The following is a 26,250-nucleotide window of genomic DNA, read 5'->3' on the forward strand; positions in this document are numbered from 1 at the left end:
AGTTCATAATCGATCCAAGTTACGTCTTGAACTTTTGAAAATATTTCTATGAATATTTTACCAGGGAGATAGTTTGTAATCGACATGAGCTATCCTTAGATTTTTAAAAATATTCTTATAAATATTTCGTAAGTAAGGTAGCTCGATAATTGACCCAAGTTATCTTTTGGATTTCTATTCGCGTGGATAGAAGGGTGATAGATTATCTGAGCCTTTATCTTTTTATGGGTTTTGCCTAATATTGAGGTGATAATGGGCTATATATATGTATATATATATTGAACCTCATGTAACTAGCATGTTACTATCCATGCTTTGTGGATTACCTACATAGAAAATTTCTCATATGTTAATCACAGCTGTCATGACTATTTTGCTAAGCTCAATTGCAACACTGCCTTCATGTTTAAGCAAGAACATCATTACGTGTTGGAATGTAATTGGTTTTATTGTTGTCAAGCAAAGTGTGTCATAGGCTGGCAGCTGCGTATGGAACATCACAAGCCCTCTCCTTGTTAGGTGTTCTTGAAAGTTGATGAGATGTGATGACTAAGTGATAAAGCTTTGGCTACCTTTACAAGTTTAATTGGGGTTCTGAAAACCTGAGAATGTAATATAATTAATATTCAAACATAAGGAAACATTATGAAAATGTCTATTCTTACATATCTATCCTTACCGACTTTGGGAATAGCATGTTTGCCCCTGGGACTCTGGATATTATATTTTCTTTATCTGTCAGATCCTAAATTAATTAATATTCTGATTCGTTTATTCGAATATTCTTCGAATAACCAAGTCATGCCTAGGGATAGGCGTCGGGTCCCACTTAGCCTAAACCGCATGCAACCGCGAAGCGACAGATGTCAGGTCCCACGAGGAAGAGACGTGCGTCGCGCAAGTTGGTACCCATAACCATATGTAAGGTTACCCGACGCGGCGTTAGCGTTCGTTTCCCCAACCAGGAAACCACAGAAACTTCTCGACCGTCGAAGCTTTTCTATTTCTCGATTCTTGGAACAATATCAACGGTCGAGAGAGCTCAATCGCGATCGAGGAGGGTGCGTTTATATATACTTGAGGGAGACACTTCAGGTTCGGTATGAGCGGAGGGCGGGGAAGAAGCGATGAGACTTCAAGAATTCGGCAGGGAAGAAGGGAATCAGCGATGTGGGGGAGAGAGAGAGAGAGAGAGAGAGTGTGTGTGTGTGTGTGTGTGTGTGTTAGGTTAGGTTCGGGCGTAGCGAGGGAGAAGGCGATGAGGGAGCGTGAACGAGATACTTCCCCGATCGCCGGTTCCTTGTCGTGATCCTTTTCGTATACCTCCTGGAGCAACCGGTAGGCTCGCGGTCTCCGCTATCGGTCGGCGATGTCCGAAACGCCGTTCCTGAGGGCAAGATCGAGTTCCGCGAGGGCGACAGTCGGATCACCATATCCAGTGTCCGAGTCCACGCCGACATCGTCGTCCTCGGGCCACAGAGTGCTGGGATTACGAATCCCTCACCGTTCAGGGGGTATGCAAGATCTTGAATCTTTCTCCAAGCCTAACCCCGATTTGGTTTAATCTTGATTGATTATGTCTTGATTGAGATAAACATTATGATAGATGGGCAACCCTTTCCATAGTTCTTTCATCTAGTAGTTACAAACCACCTTGGATTGTGATGATCCTTCAGCATCCTCACAAATTTTGTATGCTATAGTTCCATCGCCCTGCAAGTCTCCTTTGATGTATTTTTAGATCAATCACTAGATTCCTGGTGTTTTCATGTTCTTGTTTATGGTTGGTAATCGACCTCATATATTTTTTGGGTTTAGGAAGAAATTCCGAACTATAAGGAACCCTAATTTGGAGAGTTAGTTTATAGTGCATGGGTGTTCGTTCTTGATTCTGAAATCCTAAATAGAGCCTAGCCCTGATCGTGTCTTTTTAATCGTCACCTTGGATTTTTTTCCGTGCTGATCTTTTAGCACTTTCACAGACTTACTTTATATGTTGTCGTTTAATCAATGTTCAGGTCTCCGTACATTGACATGTTTCTTGGTTGATTGATAATTCTGATGTTAAAGAGCTGTCAGGCTCCCTGATCCCTGATTCGATATATAATTGATCTGTAGTGCATGGGTGTTTGTTGCTCTCAAAACTCTAATCAAAGCCTAGCCCCGATTTGTTTCTTTCTGATTGTCACCTTGAATTTTTGCTGTGGTGTTTTGCATTTCACAGACTTCAGATGCTGTAGTTTGGTCAGTCTTCAGGTCTCTTTACTTTTGACATGTTTCTTGGTTGATTGTTAATTTTCTTGTGTTATCATGTTTCAGATTCTTACTTATAGTTTATGTAGATAGAGCTGCAAGGAACTCTAGTCCCTTATTTGATAAAGAATTTATTTGTAGTATACGGATGTTCATTGCTCTGAAACCCAAATCAAGGCCTAGCCCCGATTTGTTTCTTTGTATTTGTCACCTTGAATTTTTGCTGTTGTGATTTGCATTCCACAGATTTCATATGCTGTAGTTTAATCAGTCTTCAGGTCGCTTTACTTTTGACATGTCTCTTGGTCGATTGTTAGTTTCCTTGTGTTACAGATTATTATTTATAGTTAGTGTCCAAACCCTAAAGGATTTTGAGTTCATGAAGAACTTGGTGATACAATGACCCTAGTTTTGATTGTGAAAATATGGTGTACTGCATGGATGTTATCATTTATTTTTATTAGTTTTCACCAAACCATTTAGATTCATCTCAATTAGTGTCGTCTGTATTCTGTTGCTAGATGCTTGGTGTCTGACAAACATTTGCTTTCACAATGGAATTGATGTTATGATTTTTGTCTGATAGGAACTGTAAAGTAGTTGTTCGTGAATAGTTTGCAGAAGTCTCTACGTTGCACAATCATTGTTCATGCTTAATGCTGAATCATGGTCCTCATGCCCCTTCTACTGGATTCTTAGCTTTCTTTTTGTTCCAGGGATTCTTTGCAGTTGTTTGGTGAACACCATTGTTCTTATTTTAAATTAATTTGGGTGTTAACATGATTCTTTTGTTACTAAGCGTCCTTTAGGGATAGGTCCGAATTCCTTGCACCTTTGGCTCAGCATATGAAAGAAAAAACAACAATTTTCGTTAGGATATTTGATTGGAAGACATTTATCGCATTGCTATATACTAGTAGTGTAATTTAAAGTCATGCAGTTCTCAATTAATTTTTATTTGGAATTTTTTTTTTCCCTTACTAGAGGGTGAGCTTAGGTGTCACTGTAAAGTTGCTTCTTTTCGGTGGCCGTGCATATATGGACTCAACTAGACCTTGCAATTGTAGAAGTCTTGTTCCTCGGAGGTCTTTGATGACATACATGTTTCCAACAACAAGCATTGCATCATCAAGATCCTCAAGCCTGTGAATACTGTTAATTCATATTTTTGGATTTCAGAAAACTTAAGTTTTAGATTATTCTAACATTTTTGATATTATATTTACTATCTTCAATACTGTTATTACCTTTCTATATGCCTTGTTATGCCATGATTTGGTCTACTTTTTCAAGTAACTTTTGTTGCTTATTACCTACGATTTTGAGGTAAACATTTGTTACTTTTGTGTTTCTGTTATTCTTTTATATTTGTTGTTATGTAAATGTCCAGATTGTTGTGCATGATGTTATCATATTTCGAAGGCTGATGTTGTCGATAAAAAAAATCGGGTACTGATTTTTTTGGGGGCATCCGATTTCCAAAGCCACGATAATAATAGATCAGTTTAGGCAATGATATTGACGACTAAATATTGGTGATTATAGGAGATGATGCATTGTTACTTATAAATTGATCAGTTTAGGCAATGCCTATTTATCAATAGGCATTGTTACTTATAAATTGATCATATGCGTACGCATTTATCAAATGACATAATGCAACAATCCATAATATAACACTTTCCGGCCTTGCCAGATTGTAACTTAGTTCTTTTGGATTATTATGTTACAGGTCCAGGTGAGGCTGCTGATCCAAGGCACTTTGTGCTGATGGTGTGGCCAACATTTAGCCACGCTTGCGCGCTGTTTATTAGATCTGTCGCAATTCTGGTCCAATGCTTCCATGCTGTTTTTCTAGTTTTAGGCATGATTTCTTTTTCATATTTTTTGCTTCGTAGTTTTCGTTATGCGGGCAACTCCAGGGAAACCACTAGCAGTCGATATTTCCATCTGATTGTTAAAGAAATTACAATTTAATGATTAATTTAAAAATATATTAAATGGTTCATCTAAAACTTATTTTACAGTTTTTGAGTTACAATGAATAAAATTTTCAAAGAACAAATTGTGGAAAATTTAGTGATAAAGTAATATCAGAAAGTTACAATGATCCTGAACCAATGTTTGAAATCCAATATAAGAAAAGAAAATGGGTATTTAAAAGTTTGTCTTAAAAGTTTTATTTTTATTTTTATATTTTGTTCCAACAGAATTTTGGAGGCAAAAACTAAAAATATAAAAAATAAAGTGATTATTGAAAAATTAAACAAAAGATTTAAATAAATTTCAAGTAAATTTGAAACAATTTTGAGAAATAATATAAATATTCAATTGTTGACAATTAGATAACCTGAAAATTGCAATCACAATTAGATATTCAAATTTGTAATTAAAACTCAAAATTAGTAAGAGGAAATTTTAAATTTTAAATTTTGTATTTTTTAATTAGATTAGTGATAATTATGTTTCATTTTAGTATTTTCAACTCAAAACATTTTTCGTCTAACAATTTTTTAAACAAACAGATGCCGTCGCAGAGTGTGCGTTATTTTTTCCTTTAAATTATTCGTGAATTTGGCAGTAATGTAAAGCGCAATTGCAATGTAAATTTTGGCAGTTTGCACCACATCGTTGCCACCTTTAGGTTGCCGCGATTCGATGACATCTGTGCAGAGCTGAAAGTTCGAAAGAAATGATTCTTGGTAGACACGTAATGTTTAAAGAAATGATTAAAGGACAAAACGGGCTCGGAAGAATCCCCGATATGTTCTTTACAACGATTATGGATCAAAACTTAAAAAGTACATTGACCGCCCTCCGCCCACCCTTTTCTTCCCCGTTTCCATCTTATTTATCCATTTCTTCAATTTCTTTTTGAAATTGTAACGTTCTTTAATCAAATTTGTCAATAATAGAGTTATACCTATTTGTTGAGAGCAAGCTTGGTTTGTTTTCCCCAAATTAAGATAAATCCAAACCTCGTTATATTCCTACATGATTGAGATTCTAATTATTGGTGACATCTATGCTTAAATTTCCAAGCTAATCATATAAAATAAACCTTTTGGGCTGCACCAATCAAAATGACATTAGTAAAGGCTGAAATTTTATAGTGACTAAGATAACACAAACTATAAATATTTCATCAGCTAATGGAACCAAGAATGTTCCTTTGCTGCAAGATCATCCACGCACAATATTTTAGCCAAAGTGTTTTGTACCATTTATAAAACGGATAATAAGAAAAGCTATCATAAAATAGGCAGGAGTTTCAAACTCAATCTAACGCAGTTTTCATAATCGTATCCAAGACACCAATGTTCCATTTGAGAAACCATTTTAAATTACGATAACAAATAACCTAAATCATTATTCACACCAATGTTCTTCCAAGTCACCACAATTTAGCTCACGATGAAAAAAGGTTTCTTACTCTCCCTCATTTTTTGATTATACATATACACACATATATATATATATATACACATATTAATATTAATATTACTGGGAAGGGTCTATGTAAAGCATATTAATATTCGGAGGCACATAAACTCTATATTAATGTTATTAAGGTAGAGACACTAGCTTCAAACTTTATAAGGCTAAATATATGTGAAAAGCACTAACGGAGAAACAATCTCAAAATTTGTGAACCTTGGGAGTAATCAAGGAAGTAAAGAATCAGTTAATGAAATGCATTTTTATGTATAAATAAATACTTAACCACGAGAATCCCTGCACTACTCATGATATTAACCCAACAAGAAACCCTAAAGAAAAAGTACCTGAAATTCTTGAGATTTAAAAAAAGACAATAAGCACAATGCACAAAGATTTCATAACAGTGTTTATATACATCAAGGTATTAAGATACTTGCTAAAGAGTAGCGTAGCAGTAGTAAGCACCTTAAAGAAGTCGAACATAAAACTACAACATAATTAAATCTCAAGGAAACATTATTCTGTAAGCAGTAAGAAAATGGAAAGAAAGATTTGCTTGCACAAAAAAGCTAGATTAAATAAAATTCCTTAACTTTGTCTGACTTAGTTTCCAGCAGAGCATCATCCATTTAGGAGGCAAAAGAAGTGCCATGTATTAGTGAGGTTTCCTTGTTGACATTTGAACACTTTTTATTACCACACAGCAATTCAGCACATCCAAAATCAGTGGAATTCAATATAATGGAATAGAGCAATTTTTGTTGAAGAGCCAGTGGCCCCTCAGCAAAAAAAATTCTTTAGTTGATCGAGCAAAATCAGGTAATCAATCCGCACATCGGTTTCTTTCTTTAAAATTATGAATAACTTTTAGAGTTTTAGAAAGAGGGCACCACAATAAAGTAGAATAGTTTGATTACCATTTTTCAATGACTTGTGTTATACTCAAGATATCAGAAAAGTTAAAGATGGTGCTGTAAATCGAATAATGCACCACTAGATCTTTCTTTATTCTTGCAAGTCCTACCACTTTTCCACTACCCAACAACGTAGAGCACCTCAAGGGTTATCAAAGACTAAAGATGACCCATATACGTAATCTCATAAAATCCCCAAGTCAAAGATTCATCGTTGTTAGTTGATGAACAACCAGAGGCGATGACCACTCCCAGACTTCCCATTCATACACAACCAACCTTCGTTCCCATAATTTCACAATATCACGTAAAAGTAAACATTCTACAAGAGATCAGCCCCAAAACTAAGGGAGAAATTATATGTTCTTTAAGATCTAATGATTACTAGGAACAACGAGAAGAATGGAGGAAAAGAACAAATCGGTCAAGGGGATTGTGACAGACCTGGAAAGAGATCAAGGAGAAGATGATCACCCACTTTTCTTCTGGGCCGTCGTCCAAGCTGGTCGTCATCCTCGAGTTCCAACGTTCGTCATCGGGGTGCGCTACCGCCACTGAAAGAATCTTGAAAGACAAGAACGATGTTCCCGATCAGTAGAGGAGAAGGGTTCCTAGGTTTACTGGCAGTGACCGACCCGAGATGAGGTGGAGATAACGAGGAGTCGCCGGTTTCCCAGCAGTCCATCACCGGCCCATCGTCGTCGTGCTCCAGCAGCCTCGATCGCGGTGCGCTACCATCTTTGGAAGCATCTCGAAAGACAAGGACGGGGATCTTGATCAGGAGACGAAGATGAGATGGATCAAGGGAAGGAAGGTTCCCAGGTTTAAAGGAAGGGAACCGACCTGAGAGGAGGCGGGGATGAGATGGACTCGCCGGTCTTCCGTCGGACCATACCGTCTCGCCTTGGTTCCTGTTCCATCAGCCACGACGGGGGCTCAAGACCACTTCCGGAAGGATCCTGCTCCTCAAGAATTGGGATCTTGATACGGAGAAGAAGAAGAAGAAGAAGAAGAGATTGGAGGAGGCAATGGATCCAAGAGCGAAGGGGTTCAAGAAAAGGGCTTCGAAGAGGCGGGAAACCCAATATTTGAACATGCCAACGTGGCGATGTCGACCCGCTCTTTCCCTTCGTAACCGCGAGCGACGTGGGATCGTCGTCGCACCTCTTCGGAGATCGAATAATAATATAAATAAATAAACAATAAAAGTCTATGCGGTAATGACGTCATCGATGGGAGCGAGACTGTCAGTGAAGGGGACGGTGAGATGACGACGTCCCTATTTATTATCTGATGCATTCGAGCAAGATTGATCCGGTGGACGTCTAGATTGTTCTGTTCTTTCTTACGTAACCCAACACGAATCTCAAAGTTGTAACAACCCGTCGAAAGCCCGCCCAACGACAAAAGTCCATATGATGTGCTCGACACTCTCTTGCCCTTTTGTGTACATTAATCTTCATGTATTGGGATATTGGACCGTTCTTAAGACTTCATATTTCTCAAGATGTAGGAAGGCTTCGTTAGCTTTTACAGCGTTTCCCGTGGAATACTTTGTCTGGAAGACTTTGTACCTACAAAGTGCTTCTCGATTCCTCTGGGCGATGATTTATGTCATGCCTTGTCGTCCGCTTAGGTGCTTTTGGCCATCAAAGCTGCCTTCCCTGTGAATCCACTGGTCCTTGACGGTTGTCGCCCATGCATCGAGTACTTCTTGCTGCGTTAAAGCCGGAGAGGGAAAGTGGAGATGACTTCTATAGTGTCCAAGGAATGCGAGGCCGGCTTAAACATCACCGACGTTTTCGTACTCAAACTATGAGACGGAAAAATCTCGACTCAAACTCATGAGAAGGCATCGCAACATCACACGAGAACAAACACAAATCTTGGCACCACAATAAAGCATCTGTCAGCAAGAAATGGACCGAGGTACACGATCCACACAGCACCAGGCAGAACAAAGGCAGAAGTAGCAGGTGTAAGTAAATGGATCCAAATGATCATGTCAAGCAGAACAATCAATCTCCAACAGAGTCCCCTCCTCTCAAAACAAAGAATCAAGCATGTTCTCCTACCCAAGGAGAGAGAGCCCATTCAATCAAGTGAGCCAAACATCTAACACGGGTGACCAAAACAGGTCCATCATAACGGGGATACTTTGGTGACACGACAAATAACGACTAAAAATAAACTATAACCCTATTAAACGCGAAACATATCATATCAGGTCATGTCATATATAGTCTAAATGACCAAAATGGCAACGGCCAGCACCGCCACCGAGCTCATCATCTTCCCCACGCCGCTCGCTGCTCCGCTCTGCATAGAAATGAAATTAAATGATGCAGCATTATCTACTATTTTTGACACCTTCCTCGGAAGGTGATAGGGGAGCAGGTAGCTGACACATGTCCCATCTCGAGGATCTCCGTCACTGTCTTATTTTAATTACCGTCTTTAATTGGCTCGGGTTTTTATTAAGCATTTGTCCTTTTGAATAAAGGAAAATGGGAATCTCGAGGAACGAGCACGGATCACGTGACCGAGCGCGACAACCGACGGCCCAGATTTTTTCTTCACGAAATGTACACCCCGAGGTGCTTATAGAACTGTTAAAATTACTTTTTTCATTTAACCTACCGTCTTACCCGCTGCTTGTGGTCGGGGTAGTTTCGGGCCCCACTTTGGTAACCAATTAACTCGTCTGCCCGCGAGAATGCACAGCTAGAAAGTAGTGTAGCGCGAATGGTGACACCGGACTTCAAGGTTTGCAGAGAGCTACATTGTAAATAGGTATTTGAGTTCCGGTTCCGGACACAGCTGGCGACTGCGGTGTCGGAGAAATTAATGGCAGGCGCAAGTTAGCGATGAGACGCTTGTCCAAGCTCCCGTGGGCGAGTGACCTCGGGGCATGTGGCACGTGCGAAGAGGACGCGGCGATCGGTGAACGCGCTGCGGCTGCGCCCGTTCCAACGGCTAGGATTTAGCCGCACGTTGTAGGGCAGTGCGGGTGCCGTCCGACCCCGGCAAGGGGTCGCGGCGACGGTCTGAGTCGGAACCCGACGACCGATATATGGGAGGGTACGGTACGCGAGAGAGAGATAGAAAGCGTACCGTGTCAGCAGCAGAACCACTGGGCCCGGGGGAGGCTGCCTCGGAAGATGGGGACGAAGCTGGTGTCGACGGCGTTGTGGTTGCTACTGGCGACGAGGCCGGGGTGACGCCCTTCTTTTTCGGTTTCGGTGGTGACGCCGCCGGGACCTCGGCGGGTTTCGGAGGGGCCGTTGCCGGCTCGGGGGGAGGCAATGCAGGTGGAGGGCTAGGTGGTGAGTTGAGGGGGACAGGCGTGGGCGGAGGGACAGCGTCGGAAGGAGGGGACGCGGTGGGAGGAGACGCAGAGGGAACGGAGGAGAGGGGTGCAGCTACTGGAGCTGGGGCAGTGGATGCGAGGGGTGATGGAACGGCGGGGGCGGGGGCGGTGGACTTGGTGGGGGAAGCAGCGGGGGCTGCGACGGGGACGGGGGTGGTGTGTTTGGCGGGGGCCGCGGAGGTGGAGGAGGAGGTGGGAGGGGTAGCAGTTGGTGAGGAGGCCGGCGACTGGGCGGCAGCGGAGGAGAGGGCGAGGCCGAGGACGGCGATGGCGATGGCGAGAGCGGTGAGCCGATCCATGTTTCCTCAACAGAGAGTGTGTGTGCAACAGAGTGCAGAGGGAGTTCATATATAGCGGGTGGAGCTTCTAATATGTCGGATCCTATCCAACTACCAAATGATGCGACAGTCATCGAACCGTTCACATTTCAGGAAGTTGGTTAACCGCATCTTAGTGGACGTCGATGCTACCCAAAAGCATAGTTTATATTAAAAAAGCATTCATAGACGATCCGCACCAGAGGAAGAGAAGTAAAGAGAGCAACAAATAAACGAAGGGGCCCGTAACACTTGCTTCTCGCAGCTGCTACTTGCGGGTGCGTGGGATTCAGCTTTGCTTCTCGCTGTGGCGGCCAATGAGGAAGAAGGCTTTCTGCCCGTGTGTGCGTGGTGGTGGGATCAGGCCGACATGGATGATCGAATTGGAAGCCAATAATAGCCCGTAAGCGGATGAGAGTTGGCCCATCAGGATTTGGGCTCCCTTACGAGGGTGCTAAACGTGTACAAAAAGTGCCACCAAGTCCTGTGATGTTGATCTATCAAAGTTTGTTTGGCTGTGATGATGAATGCAAAAGACTGATAAATGTGTTTGTCAGCTCGGTGTGCACTTGTTTTGATCAATTTGACATCTAACAGCAAGCACTATGCTTTTGTATCCCTATTAGATCCTGATAATAACAATGCAGTATGTATGTGTTGCTTCATCCTCCTCAAAACCATTCCTTTTGTTAAGAAAGAAGATAATAATATCAACGATACTCATTCTCTTGATTCAACATGTTTTCTCTAACGAGTAATTTTCCTACTCCAACTGAGCAACTTGTCGCTGTTTACTAAAATTGGATGGACGAACACGCAAAAAGATGCGTGCTGTTGAGATGCCTCAATCAAGATGGTCGAGCACTTCAACAAAAAACAAAGGGGAAAAAAGAAAGAAAGATGACAATACACTTTCGAGCCCGAGACATGAATTCTTGTAGGCAGTCTCAATCAGCCACTTGATTGGTGTCAGTTATCTGTTCCTCACGCTCGTTTCGTCCAAAGTAATCGAGTTAGCAGCAGCAGAGCGCATGCGTTGAATGATTTCTCTTCTCAGGGCATTGGACATGTCTCCTACTCGTAAAATGATTTCGCTTCTTCGCTCGGAGGACAAGCAGAGCAATTCTAACTCATTGGCACAATCAGCAACTTTCTCATCCTCGAGATTCCTTGTACCCTTCATTCAATGATTTCTCACCCTCGCTTCGATCCACCACACATTTATTCTTCTCGTCCTTGGCCAGATTTTTCACCACGGAGATCATCCTTTTCCCTCCCCTGCTGAGAAATGAATTCAAGTTCAGATCGCAGAAACATGGCAGTGCTGCCATCATTCACAAACCGTTCTGCCAATGTGAGCTGTGATCAGGTAGACAGTGTTGCGGTATGGCACATCATTACTTCTGTTCTATTGTTGCTCAGATGGTGATGATAGTTCAAAGGTTTAAATTACACCAAGCACCTAAAAGCTCTGTATCAAAACTGAATAGCTTATGCATCACAGCCAAAACATGTTTTGCATGCTCTTTTAAAGTAGAGTTTTAATTTAGAAACATAAGCTTAATTACTGAAGATATAGAGGATAATAAAAGGTTTCAGTGGCAACATGAAGTCAAAAAGTTTTGAGTCTTCCTTATTTGAAGGGTAGTAATAAAACATAACTGCAAGGGTACCAAGTACATACCTGCATCTCATTAGGTCAAGTGGCCTCTCTTCCCCAGGGCACACCTCCCATCAAGCATATACATTGACCTACTGGAACAAAGAGAGCATGCTCATTAATAACCATGGCTTGGAAGCAGCATGATGATGAGGAAAAGATGGAGATGCATGCTACTTACCACCCACCATATGCATGCATGTAGATATCAAATTCAAATGCACAACCTGCAACTGAAAAGGGCTCAGACAAATAAATATTTAAATGTAATAAGGAACCACATGGGGGTCTCTTCCAGACTCATGCCCCCAGGTAATAATATTTCCATGTTTCCTGCAGTTATATCTACCACTATTCCTGGCTCGTCAAAACAGTTTCTTAAGGTAAATTAACATGACCAGCACAGAGGCCACCGGGCTCTTAATTTATACCTTCTCTGTCATGAAAATGGAAATAACAAGACTCTGGAAGACATTATAAGCAAACAAGATAAATTATCATGACCAAGACAGAAGCCTGAACATCAGTACTGGACCCAACTGCATCAATAAACTAAAGTTGTAGTCATGCAAAAGGAAAATAAGACAACTTAAAGAAAATATTATATAAGCAACCAAGATATAATAACATGGACAGGACAGAGGCCAGTAGGCTCTTAATTTATCTTTTCCCAGTGAACATGAAACCTGGACCAGCCGACATCAGTACACTCAAGTTGTAGTCATGCAGAAGGAAAAGAAGAATAGCACTTTGGAAGATAATGTAAGCAACAATGATGGCATAAGGCTAGGACAATATGAAGCCATAAAGTAGCTAGTGAAGTAATAAGCCACGAATATCAGATACAGAAAAGTTTTGGTCCAAAACTACTACTATGGCAAGGCTAATTCTGAGAAAAGTTAAATCCAAACCCGACGTCCAATCCGCATTTAAGCCTTGTAGCTTTATATCATGCACAATTTTCATGCCAGCGAGTAAACAAGCAAAAGACACATGAGAACTCAACCCACAGCTACTTACAAGCTTCATAACTTTGGACAGTTTCCACACCAGTAAATAAGCAAAAAACACATGAGAACTCAACCCCAGCCACCTAACCAGAAACATGCTGGCAGTTGAAGTTCTTGAACCACCAGAAAAATAAACTAGTCGTAAGAAGAAGAAAAAAAAGCATCCATACTGATCCCCCTGCTTCAGGATTGGAAGTAGCACCCTGTTCAAAGAACAAGGAAGAGAGCTCCTCTCCATCCCCCAGAGCTGACTTACCAAAATAACCAAACCAGCTCTACCTATGAACCCTGCTTTCGGACTAAAAAATCCACTAGGGCCTGCGGGCGTAGATGCACTAAACCATTATGGTCCGATTTACAGGGGACATACTGATGAGCAAACTCCAAATTACCCAAAAAGTAGGTTCTCTGGGCTTATCTTCATGGTCAGTTGATCAGTTATAACTATGACTACTAATATAGACAGCTCAATTCACTTCATATCTTAAATGGTACTAGCACTAGACTTTCACCACCCACGTGATGTTAACCTCAGCATCGTTGTGTTACTTCTCCAGAGCTGCAACCTTAGCCCGATGACCCCCAACCATGAGATTCTTTCCCCGCTCTCCTTGAGGCAGTTCGTAGGCTTCATCGATAGACCCAAACTTCTCCAGAGCTGCAACCTTAGCCCGATGACCCCCAACCATGAGATTCTTTCCCCTCTCTCCTTGAGGCAGCTCGCAGGCTTCATCGATAGATCCATGCTTTACGTCAGCCGGAGGGATAAAGCAATCCACAGAAAGGCCGGGAACATTAAAAGCCACCTCCTCGATAGTCCAAGACTCCTCCATCCTGGTTTTTGTGTGACTCATGGCCACTTCACCAAACCGAAAAAGAGTGACAACTGAGTGACCAGAGTGTGCAATCATCATACCCTCAACCGGGCGGTAATCATCAATGAAGGAGTTGATGGAGGTTTCCCAGTACACAGCATCACCACCGGCACTTGACTGGATTCGGGTCAGATGTGAATCCTCAATATGGATAAGAAGCCCAGTTTTCTGGCTAAAGTAACCAAACAAGACATGTCTAATGACCTCAGCAGGTCCTTCGCTCCTTGCCTTGAGCGTCTGTGGATCTGCACAGAGCTTGAGGATGAAGCAATCCTCGCCATTGACCTTCTTCTCCCCAATGCACCGTGCCTTGGCAAACATGCTCGCTGTGATCAAGGGATCAATACCCTACATATACAAACACGAGACCATCTCAACAAAGCCACCGGATAAGTAACACGACTCAAGTATCTAATATGATTGAAGCAACCCTATTTAACAGAGTTATGCTCCCCCCAACTGGCTCTGTACCTGTAAAGCCCGACGAAGGGGACGGACAGGGCCTTTGGCAGCATGCGCACCAAGCCATGGCGTATGGCGCCAAACTAGCTTGCCATTACAACCGGCATGGACCTTGCTACCACCGACAGCGAGCTCCACGTACCACATGTCAGGCGCCATCTGCCAGAGGACGAAGCCACCGGACTCTGCATCTCTGGATGCATTCCTGGCCTTGATGACCCTGGTGGCCGTCTCAAAATCAGTTGCCACCATCCTCACCTTCCCCATAGCGTAAGCATTCCTGATGGAGCTCAGCAGCTTCAGACCTCCAGATGCTGCTGTATACTGCTGCAGTATATACTGAGCCGACGACGTCTCCTACGACAACAAAAACAAAGAAGAGTTAGGCATCTGATCCAAAACGAAGATCTGTAGCCAAAAGATGTCGATCAACAAGTAACCGATGATACAATGACTTCAAAATGCCATGCAGAAAGAAATCGAAGTAGAGGTGCATTTAGGGGTAACATGTCATGCATTTCATCAAACATAATTATCATAATCGCACTAGCCGCCCCAAATTCCTTATAATTGATAAAAGCTAGAACATAATATCCAGTGTCGAAGAAACAGAAGATAAGAGTGCTCACAATAGGAGTATCCTTGATGCTAAGGTGAGGAAGCGGGTCAGTGGAGCAGACATGGATGGGGGCTAGTGGCGCCGCCATGACCCCAAGGAGCAGCTGAAGATCGGACCGCCGGTAAGACGTGGAGGCGGTGGAGCCAGACGGTGCTCGCGAGAGTTGGTCCTTCACCCATTGCCCCCACCCCCGCTCCCTCCGCGCGTCCTCCCTCTCCGCCTCCCCGGGATCCGGCCCCTCCATCAGCGGAGCCAGGCTGCCGGATCTCGGCACCACCTGCTCCCCATCGAGCTGGTAGCTGCGCCTCCACCACCGCGGCAGGAGCAGCCCAGCCATCGTCGACGGGCCTCGCCGCGCGATCTCCGACCTCGCCCTGGCCGGTGACAGCCCCCTGGCCACCTCTTCCCTCAGGGCCGAGAAGAACCCTTGCTTCTTCTCCATCAGCCGCCCTCTTCCCACCTACTCCTCGGATCCCTCGCCGCCCCTTCAAAAGCCCAAACAGAGAGAGAGAGAGAGAGAGAGAGAGAGAGAGAAGACGCAAGACGACCAAGGACGAGAAGACGGCGTCGAAGATGGACGAAGCCCGTGAGGAAGGCAGGAATTAAAATGCGTCTCCTTGTACTTTTTTGGGGGCGGATGAAAGAGGAGAAAAGGAGAAGAAGGGAAAGAGAAGAAGTGGGACGAGTGACTCCAACTGTAGGTTGGTTGAGTTGGTGTTTGTGTGTGTGCGGGGGGGAGAGAGAAAAGAGCGATGCCGAAGTGGCGAAAGGAACGAAACAGAAAAGAAACGCCGGTTCCCACTCGAGTGTGGTGGGACCCATTTATATATGCATATATATTATATATATATAACATCTCAACCATCGAACATCGGCGGGACCCATCGCAGAGATATCAGAACTGAAGGGAGGGAATCAAATGGATTGAAAGCGAGTTCCTTTTTATATTAATTTATTTGGGAAAAATGAATCCGTATGTCAAAAATATTATTTTTATTATTTTTAAAAAAGAAATATTAATCGTCCCTAATCGCTAAGGCGCGGTGAGGTGGCCGGTTTGCTCGCCGTCGGCGAGTGTGACCGAGACGACGGCGCCGCTGCCAGAGACCGGGACCGGTTGGGCTCGGTTGACGGCGTCGGTCACGTGAGCCGCGGTGGTTGCCGCAGGAAAAGGCGAACGCGAAGTTTCGGGCGTCTGATTCGTCACGTGACACCAAGGTGACCTCATTCCATTCTGTTGGTCCTCCTCGTCGACTTAAATGATTTTTAATTATTTTTTCTTTTATATCTAGCCGTTGAGACCAAATCCGACGGTCCTGATTCGAAAATTGTCCTGTGCTTCAATTTATAAAAGAAACAAAACTTTGCAGTTTGAAAATTACAACATAAATCTGGTGAAATATCTAAAAATAAATATATGACTTTAAGGATATTGATTTATTTATTTTTTGGTTGAGGTGTTAAAAGTGAAACTGTTTATGTGTACTCTTGTGTGCGTTTGGGTTCTCTATTGGTTTCAATATGAATAGGACCCAAAACATCAACATGTGATTTCGTTTCCATGCGGCCCCGTCCCCATCATCCCACCAAATCGTTGCATGTGCTCATCCAACCGTTGCTTTCATCAGGTTGGCCGCGCAAGTATTATGTGATGACCACCAAAACATGCACGGCATGGCAGCGCGGCATTTGTCCCATTAAACCTGGATGACCAGTTCATTTATTCCGGGAATTATGCGACGGCCATTAAACGTGCATGGAGAACTTTATGATTCGTGCATCTGTCCTATCGAGGACGATGGCCGAATGCATGGGGCGTGCATTTGGCTATAGGCCTATCGATCGTAGAATCACGTGATGGCCATGCTTCCTGTCACGGCTAATCTGGCCCCAAGCTGGCTATCTTTCTTTCTCCGAGTAATATTTTGAGTATACGGTCACGAGTACGTACGACAGAGTCATATTCATGGGCCGTGCATGAACTATGTCAGGCATTTACTGCGTAATCATGGGAGAATTGATAGCCTGTCGGCGACCCCTAAACATTGCGTATGAACAAGGATTTTGATCCAAATTCTTGTACTTCTTGCGTTTGTAGTTATCACAAAGGCGCCACCAAATTAATATGCTTGAAATCTTGTAAGACTATACACATCGATCTACTTTATAATATTATATTGTATGGGGACTAATATTCTAATCAATAACTTGTAATCAAATTGGCTGAATTTTCTAGGGATTTAAATACATAGAGCACATAAAAATGGGTGAATTTTGAAGGGGCAAAAAATAGATGGGGGACCAGATGAACTGCTTTAGTAAAAGTGAAGAAGAAGCCTTTGGTTCAAGATCCTCACTCTCTTGCCTCGAAGATGGGCAGGGTGACTGGTAGGTGGATGTAGGAGACAAGACAATGCAGTCTATGCTATTTGTCTTGGACCATCTTCTTATTCTTCAGATTCTATCTCTAACACAGGACAACAAGAACCATGCAAAACTATATGCAGTCATCAGAAACCATACAATATATCATGCAATCACCTATTTCCTTCTGGTATTTGAGCTATCAAAGTGCAGGTTCAGTTCACAGACAGCGAAAAAGGCTTCTGCTGTGAACCGATGCACAGACACTGCTCTCTAGCTTCAATGTGCTCGATGGATTTACAGCTCCAGGAATTGAATGTTAGGCAGCATATGGTAGTTGAAGACGAGAGGATTCCAGTTTGACCTAAAAGATGGATTTCCTGCAGGATTGATTCTCCTGAGCAGACGAAGGTACAAAGCATCACATGGAGATGGCCATGGCATCGACAAGTTGGAAGCATCGGAATCAATTATGGCTCGGCTTCAGCTTCATCCGCTCCTTTCATTAAACAGGGCACCTTCTCATGTGCCTCGATCTTAGTTTCCCCAAACACAAGTGTCCCTCTGCATGTTCTAACGTATGGAATCCATGATCACAGGTGGAAACATCTTTACCCTGCACGACATCCTATGTCGAGTCGAGGACATGGTGAAGGATCGATTGGCATCGATCGGCAGCAGTTTTGTTCTGAGATCCACAATACCACATAGGCATCCATGTCAACTGCTACGGATGCTATCGAGAGGCCTGATGATGTTAGAGCTTACGAATAAGTCGCCATTTCCCTAACAGCTTGAGCTACTAGTGTTCAATAGTTCTACTCTGTTCCATGCTAACGCAAAAGAGGTCCGTGAGTGGCTAAAATGAAGGAAAATGCTATGAGCTTACAAGAGTGCTGCATTGCCTGCATGTACTTGATCCAGCCAGTGAATTAATGGCTTGCAGAGATTGTATAGCCGACAGCAGAGACGGGTCTTCGGTGACCTGCTGCTTGCTATATCCTCCATGAAGAGCTTCCCATAGTGTTCTGAAAGCTCATATGGTATCTGGCAGTGGTATCGTCTTATTGGATTGTCTTCTGCCATTGTTCTCCTATTGACAGCACACACAGCAACCCACAATCTTATATTACAAAGAGGAACATGAAGTTGTTGCTCGAAATCCACTGTTCTACAGAAAACTTCAAAGTGATTAATTGACCTGCTGTCCACTGTTCTCGAAATCGCATGACTGTGTAGCTGCAAGGATACTTAGAGAGCATCAAAAGAAGAAATGAATTTGTACTGTTCCCTGTAGCTCAAGAACAAGCCGAGGAAGAATCATTCAAAATGAATATGTTTCTAGAAAAAGGTGGCAGATAAATCCCTGTTCACGACTTGTCTCATTGATCAAATAAATGAGTATCCCTCGGATGGATTGTAGTAAGGAAGAAAACAACTCACAGACAAAAGTTCTATTCAGATACTACATACAAATGACAAATAGAACAGATGGAAAAAAACAATTCACATTTATATTTTCTTGACATCAGAAATCAACAAGTCGATTTAAAAGTTGACCGATAACTACATAACAAGTATAAACAGTTCATAGCTGAATAGACAAAAAAGTTAACTACAGGTACAAACCATGAGTAATTAAGCTGGTCAACTAATCCAAGCACTATCCACTTAGGAACCCACCTCCCTCTTTATTCCTAACTTAATTTCCCAGCAATTTATTCCTTGCTTCAACTCCAGAGAGAGAGAGAGAGAGCTACCAGTCTCGTGACTATGTCTTCATGCATGGAGGACATGCATTTACACATGGAATAGCTAGCACTCAGGAATCCCACCAAAAAGCAGTACCCTGAGTACAAGCATAAACCCCAAGGATGCTACAGAGTGTAATGGACAAGTTGCATAAACTTGTATTTGGGTACAACTTCACATCTGGTTTGCTTACTGAAAACATGTACTTGATATCTCATAAACTGCATGTCATCCCTCGAAGAAGAAGTCATGGGTTTCCACAATCTTTGAATGGCCCACAGCTAATCTAACCACGTAAATGTTTCTTCAGCTTCTGCAGAGTCAAATGACAATGGCCATCTAAATATCTCTGTTCCATGAACTATGCCGCTGGGAACTCTTCAAGTGATTTGAGACCTCAGCTTAGTCACGAACGATCCTGCAGCTGAGACTGGTCCAAAGGGATAGGAAGCCATTAATGCTGGACTGTAAGTGAAGCTCCAGTGGCTGCCAGCTACCAGCAGTTGAATCACATATTAAGCAGTGAATGCTTCAGCCTTGCGTATTTAATAGCATAGCTTACATTACTGCACACCTAGTATTCCACTGCAGTACGTAAGAGCGGTGCTGTACCAAACGCATCAGTCCAATTTAATCTGGAATCCAAATGGGAGCATGGGTGCTGCGAGATCAGATGCTACTGTTCTGGCTCTCACATGAAGTCACTATGCCCATCCCTTTACTTTCTCCTTTTTCCTTTGCACCCTTTTTGCCGTAGATTCCATCGACCTGAGGGAAAGGGAAAGGGAAAGCACCTAATTAAAAGGACATGGAGTGCTGCAGATGAACTGCGTGACTGCAAGCACAGGAAGATGCATGTTGTTGTGTTCAACCAAGTGTAGCTCTCGTTGGAAGTTTAGTGCAGTTAAGATCATCCCGAGCTCTTTTTCCCGGCCATGCATGGAGGATGAATCTAGAGTTCAGAGATCAAGAGCAACAAGCAGAAAGCATTGCCCAAGGGCTACACATAGAGGATTAATCTGATGAACATGGAATCACAATTTCTTGGGCGAAGCAGTGGCTCGTGATGGAACATCTCTTATGTTCGATGAGATGCAACCATATATGCGGTGTGGGTCATAACAAAACTTCCATTCATGTGAGCAGCGAACGCTGCGAGAGAAGTTTGCGTTGGTAGGGGAGACCGACCGGTTTCCATGACAAAAGCTAACATTTGGAAGCTGCTCGTCTCTTCTCTACAGCAAAAAAGTGACCCTCATCTGCTTCCCTCGTCATCTCAAATGATTTTCGCCACCCAAAGCAGCAACAGTCCACCAGTAGTGCTCCTGTTGCAGATTCCTCCTCCTCCTCCTCCTCTCTCTCTCTGCTTATGAATGGCTGACCTCCGCTGCCGCTGCTCGATAGCAGCAAACGTCTGAAAGCTAGCGGACAAATCTCGGCAGATGAGGACATATATAAACACACATGTCTCTCTGTTCTCGCAACACCGCGACCATGTCGTGGTCAAACCTGTATTCTCTCCATCAGACACAAGCGCCGTAGATGAACGTTTCCTCTCCTCGACTCCCGAAGACTGACACGTCCAAGTGGAGTTCTCCGTTTGTCGTCGCCACGAAACTTGAGCCCTTCGGCCCTCACTAGTGGCTCAGAAATGCGTGTAAGCTTGGCGAGACATTTCATCAAACAGTGAACCGAGGAAACTGTCCGTGAGCAATCTACCAGCTAGCATAGTGTTTAATATAACATCCATAGGGTTTCATGTTTTCTTTCTTATTCTGGCTAGCAGACTGGGAGATCTTACATTTGCCTTCTCCAAAAACAACCAAGAACTCACGCAGATCCATGCACTGGGCCAGTCTAGCTCAGTCCCAGGCTTAGCCATGGACTGACTCTCCAAGCTCGGCCCACATAACATCATCGCACGGCAGGTCGCTGAACTGCCAGATGGGAATCAGAGATAATAATACTTCAGCCGTTGAAGGAGCTAATGGTCACGCACGCCGGCAGATAGTAAAACTAGGAACAGTCTCAGGTTGGCATCACCTGGCATCCATAGTTTAAACATGAGGCAGCCTAAAGACCAAATACTGCAGACATGTTTGGTCGCTGTCTCTGCGCACACACCTCCTGTTTGCCATGCCATTCCAGAAGTTGAATTCTCTGCTGACAGCATGAGTTCTGTGCTACTGTTGATTGACGATGGCGATAGTTATAAGCCGTGTCTCCTTGCAAAGGAGGGGAGCGAGTACTGCACGCGTGCGTGAGACTTGTACGTTTCCCTGTCGACGTCCGCCGTTGCAACGCTAACATGGACTGTCGCCTACATGTCGTCGTGTGCCCTTCCCTTCGTTTTCTCTGGTATTCAAACGCCATTTCGTGTAGTTTTCTGATCCTCCTACGGCTCCGTATTGTTCGTGGTATGTTATATGTAGGATTATACATTAATGATCCCTTCTTCTAGAGGTTTGACGACGGATTGAATTTTTCCGAGGTATCCATATATGCATGTAATGAAATTTGTAGATACCTTGTTGTTTTTATTCTAGATTGCCATGCCCTTTGATCGGATTTCAAATGGGTAAATAAATAGGTTAGGATTCTTAAGGGGAAAATGAAGGAAAAGAAAAGAGAGTGCTAGAAAGAAAGTAGGACTTGGTCAACCCAAGGGTTTGGGAGCAAATCTAGGCTTCATTAACCGCTATCTATCCATTCACCCGACTCGATTGGATGACATATGACCCACGTCCTCATCAGAACCCTTACAGTTCCACGTGTGAGTTGACTTCTTGCCGCTCACAACATGTTCGTGTGCCGTCATGGCCCATCAAGACGTTAATGGCTCGCCATGTTGGCGGAGGGAGATCGATGTTGTGAATGTTCTTCGTCCATCGCTGACACTGAGGTAATTATTTTGGATTTAGATTGATGGTAACACAACACAGACGATATACGTGAGACAACAAATTTAAATGAGTCAACCATGGTTACTTCTCCAAGGCGATAACACAAGCGGGCGGCGAACAAACATGAAATACATGTATTACGATCTTATTTATCCTTAAATCATCGGTCGGTGGTTGGGTATAGATATTTCATTTGGAAGGCGTGCGTCGACCAATGGGCAGCTAGTTGGGGCGGGGGCTCCACCTGGGGCAGGTGGGGCTGAAGTGGGTCTCCACCACCCTCGAGTCGAGGAGCTCGATGATGGGCGGGAAGGTGACGCAGCGCGGCACCTTGTACTGGTTGATGGACGCCCCCCTCGCGATGGCGTAGTCCATGAGCTCCTCGAACGTGCCGCCCCTCACCACCCGGATCTCCAGCGGCCCGATGGAGCCGTCCGCCGTCCGGCTCTGTCGGTACACCGCGTTCATCGCCTCCTCCATCTCCAGGCAGCACGCCTCGAACACCTCCTTCCCCGGCCACCGCTCCCCTTCCCCTCCCTTCACCAGCAGCTCCCAGTAGATGACGTAGTGCCCCGGGATGACCCTCGTGTCCGCCTGGCTCGTGTACTCCACCACGCTCGCGCCCCACGGCTGAAGCAGCTCCGACGCCCGCTCCACCGCCCGCTGCAGCTCTGCCTCGTCCGTCTTGTCCGACTCGATGCTCAGCAGCACGTTCTTCCGCCGCACGAACCGGAACTGCGGCGCCGCATTGTGGAACCCCGTCACCAGCAGGATGTCACCCACCCGGTACCGGTACAGCCCCGCGTAGGTCGTGATCACCAGCTCGTACTCCTTGCCCACCTCGACGCCGGCTAGGTCCGCGAGCTGCGGCGGAGCTTCCGCGTTCGCCGCAGCCGAGTCGAGGGGGAGGAACTCGAAGTAGGCCATGTTGGGCATTATGGTGTAGGAGACATCGCTGGGCTTGCACATGGGCCGGAGGTTGAGGCCGAAGTAGCACTCGGAGGACGCGTACATGGTGCACGCCATGGGCAGGCCGCCGCTGTAGTACTCGAGGGTGGGAATGTACTGCGCCATGGCGCCCGTCACGATCACGTCGAGGTACTTTGTGTTTGGCCAAATCCTCGTGATAATCCCCGCCCAGTCGCCGGGGGAGCACTCCGACGCAATGAACTCGGACAGGGCAGGGTCAGGCTTGAGGACTTGGGCCACGGCGTCACGAATCGCGGAGTCGGTGATCTTCGAGCTGAGGGTGCCGGTGGCGATATCGTGGGCGAGCTGCTTCCAGTGGAGCTGGACGAATCGGATGGCGCGGAGGAGGCCGGAGGCGAAGACTGCGCCGACGCGGAGAACGTCGAGGCGGTCGAGGAGGCCGCAGAGCATCTGGGAGTACATGCTCTGGAAGGCGTCGGCGCAGAGGACGGCGGCGGTGGGGCTGGTGTAGACGTTGTAAGGGTCGAAGGGGCGGGCGCGGAAGTGGTGGCTCTTGTAGTAGCTGGTGAGCACCGGGCGGGCGGGGAGGCCGCCGGCCGTCTTGCTCTCCGACTTCACGAACAGGAAGTAGAGCCCTTTGCCCTTGTCTAGCCCAGCCACGTACCTAATCATTTCACGAGGATTAATTATATGCACAATTGAAATTAATTTACCTCAATTAATTCGTAAGAAGAAATTTGTGATCGAACTCCAACAATTCGCATTTGCTAATAATTGCACAGGTATATACATAAAAAAAAACTAATTTAGTCTTTTGAGGCTTGAAATGACAGCTTTGGATTTGAACACGCAAGAATAGTACATATGTTGCATTATAGTATATTTGAATTATAATTTGACTTTATATTCTAATTTAGGTAAAAAAAATATTAATGTGGTACTAAAATTAGAGAAAAGAAAATTAACATTTAGTCTTCTTCGTATTCGTAAGTGTACTATTATCGATATATTATATATGTTGTTAACAGTTTAAGCTCACCAATTTTGAAGAGGAAGCTTTGTGCAGTGCAACTTTGGGCTGTTGCAACCGAGATTACAGAAAAATTAAGAGAAGGAAAAGCACGAATGCTTCGTTTTATCTCCATTTAATCTGCATAAACATGGTTAAAAGGAGAGAGAGAGTAGCCGAGAGAGGCTCACAAGTTCATGACAGGCATGAGAAGACTGTAAAGGAGCTGCTTCCGGTCCATTTCTTCTTGGATGGTTGGCATCAGCTTCCGCTCGCCGGCGGACGTCCCCGAGCTACGTATGCAGTACACCACACCAAGAGTTAATCACCAGTACTAGTCGAAACCATGGTGCGCCCGAGTCACACAGCAAAATGATCCAACAGATCAACTGTACCTGGTCAGAAACTCCGATATGGGGTGAGCCGAGAGGATGGCGGAGCGGTCGCCGTTCGCGATCCTCCGGATCTCCAGCTGCAGGTCCTCGTAAGTCACCATCGGGATCTTCGACTTGAACGCCGCGCGGTCCGTCGCGCCGCCGAGCTTGTACCTCTGCAGGTACTCGGTCTCCGCGTTCTGGGTCAAGATCTCCGCTAAGACCTGCTCCTGCACCTTGTCGGCGTTCACGGTCATCTCCTCAATGAACGCCAGCTTCTCCGCGTCCTTCTCGCTGGTTGCCGAACCCAGCTCGGTCGAGGTCGCCGCCATTGGTGGATCGAGTACCAGGAACAAGCTCGAGGTCTGAAGAGAGGAAGTAATGATTGTGATGACGAGGTGACGAGGGTCGGGGTATTTATAGATGCGTTTAGGGAGGTAGGGGATGGAACCATGCACGTAGGGGACGGAAGGAGACGCTGGTGAGGTCGGGGGTGTGTAGGGCGGCGAAGGGACAGGCGGTGGCCCACACGGTAGGGAGGGTGGGTTTGGAGCCGGCAGGCGGGGCCGGGTGTGCCGGACGCGTAGACGATGCCCACATCGCAGCTCTGTTGCGGCGCGCGTCATGCATGGCGCCACTCTTCGCGTCATGCATGGCGCAACGTGGTACGATGCTTTGTCAAAGGAGATTTATATGTAGAATGGACACATGTACGGAGGAGGAAGAAGAAAGAAGAGTTAGCTTGTCAGCGTGGGTTACGCAAAAAAGTACGAGGGCCGACAGGGCGTGGGGCTGGACGTGCCGTGGCGACGGTGCACGGAATCTCGCTTTCTGTGTTCCGAGGTCAGACATGGCCGCTGCGAGAACTTACTGCTCTGTGCAGCGTTGAACGAGTCGCGGAGTCGATTGCGTCCCATTGGTGCCAGCTCTCACAGTGTCGATGATTAGCGTCTTCGTAGCTGCACGCATCATTGGAGGAAGAGTCTCCCACGGTGTCGATGATGAGCGTCTTCGTAGCTGCACGCATCATTGGAGGAAGAGTCTCCCACGGTGTCGTTGATGGGTGTCTTCGTAGCTGCACGCATCATTGGAAGAAGAGGCGCCCACGGTGTCCATGATGGGTGTCTTCGTAGCTGCACGTATCATTGGAGGTCTCTTCCATTATATGGTTAGAGATTTGTGGATTTCACCATCAACAATCAAGATGTTTACACGAGTTCTCTATTTTTTAGGTCTCTTGCCGTTTGATAATGGCAAATGAGGTACGAATCAGGTGCAATTGATTTCAGAAACAGCTCAACAGATAGCTTAGTAAACAAGGAGGGATTCCCTTAATGATATGATTGTTCTGGGGACGATGACAGGGGGGTTTGCCCAGCTTGGATTTGCTTGCCTAACCAATCACTGACTGCATGCATCATATCCTACTCTCTCCACATAGAATTCTTCCGTATCCTAGTCATTGCGTGACCGATAGACTCAACGGAGCTGTTTGTTTGCACTGCAATGCAAGACAAATTACAAATTGCAGCATGAGTTTACTAAAGCTGCAGACTCCCACTTGCTTCGTTCTGACCACAGCTAGCTTCACATGCCACCCTCCAACCATGCATTATCGAGCCCACTTCTGAAGGCAGAAATCTCATGCACTGTGTCTTACATTGTATAGGCAGATTACTACTTTTTGACACCTCTCTCTCTTACTTACCGTATGACGTATATTCTTGCAGTATACATCTCAGCGATCAGTCAAACACCATAGCTAAGGTTTAATTGTCTTCGGTTGAACCAAGAGAAACATCAACATATGCTTGCTTCTGCATGGTAATCTAAGGTAGTAGTAAAGCATGATAACATGATGAAGTTACTGCCCTGCAAATATATAGAATGGGGGATGGTACTGATCAAGAATGTCTTTGTGATAATTTACTGATGGCAGTTGCAAGAACACCACATTGAAGGCTTGCACCTCAACTCCCAACAAGTGAATCAATCAC

At 44.9% G+C, this 26,250-nt stretch overlaps 3 protein-coding genes and 1 long non-coding RNA gene across 4 annotated transcripts; 1 reads left to right on the forward strand and 3 right to left on the reverse strand.

The window, feature by feature from the left end:
- The first annotated feature begins 978 nt into the window (after nucleotides 1–978).
- LOC108952206 (uncharacterized) lies at nucleotides 979–4,279 on the forward strand. The gene is made up of 2 exons (XR_001976879.2): nucleotides 979–1,514; nucleotides 3,986–4,279. It is a non-coding gene; the product is annotated as an uncharacterized LOC108952206 (long non-coding RNA).
- Nucleotides 4,280–8,587: 4,308 nt separating this feature from the next.
- Nucleotides 8,588–10,303, reverse strand: LOC103975630 (lysine-rich arabinogalactan protein 19-like). Its single transcript, XM_009390645.3, has 2 exons — nucleotides 9,723–10,303; nucleotides 8,588–8,927 (listed from the first exon to the last, which is right to left on the reverse strand). Exons 1-2 carry the CDS (start codon nucleotides 10,275–10,277, stop codon nucleotides 8,853–8,855), a joined length of 630 nt encoding a protein of 209 aa, XP_009388920.2. The 5' UTR covers nucleotides 10,278–10,303; the 3' UTR covers nucleotides 8,588–8,852.
- Nucleotides 10,304–12,877: 2,574 nt separating this feature from the next.
- LOC103975629 (uncharacterized) lies at nucleotides 12,878–15,662 on the reverse strand. Its single transcript, XM_009390642.3, has 3 exons — nucleotides 14,932–15,662; nucleotides 14,312–14,659; nucleotides 12,878–14,188 (listed from the first exon to the last, which is right to left on the reverse strand). The coding sequence occupies exons 1-3, from the start codon at nucleotides 15,361–15,363 to the stop codon at nucleotides 13,511–13,513; spliced, it is 1,458 nt and encodes a 485-aa protein (XP_009388917.2). The 5' UTR covers nucleotides 15,364–15,662; the 3' UTR covers nucleotides 12,878–13,510.
- Nucleotides 15,663–22,015: 6,353 nt separating this feature from the next.
- On the reverse strand, nucleotides 22,016–24,637 carry LOC103975628 (indole-3-acetic acid-amido synthetase GH3.8-like). The gene is made up of 3 exons (XM_009390641.3): nucleotides 24,275–24,637; nucleotides 24,071–24,172; nucleotides 22,016–23,534 (listed from the first exon to the last, which is right to left on the reverse strand). The coding sequence occupies exons 1-3, from the start codon at nucleotides 24,583–24,585 to the stop codon at nucleotides 22,163–22,165; spliced, it is 1,785 nt and encodes a 594-aa protein (XP_009388916.2). The 5' UTR covers nucleotides 24,586–24,637; the 3' UTR covers nucleotides 22,016–22,162.
- Nucleotides 24,638–26,250: the final 1,613 nt, after the last annotated feature.

Source organism: Musa acuminata, chromosome BXJ2-2 (genome assembly GCF_036884655.1).
Source record: "Musa acuminata AAA Group cultivar baxijiao chromosome BXJ2-2, Cavendish_Baxijiao_AAA, whole genome shotgun sequence".
Lineage (NCBI taxonomy): Eukaryota > Viridiplantae > Streptophyta > Magnoliopsida > Zingiberales > Musaceae > Musa > Musa acuminata.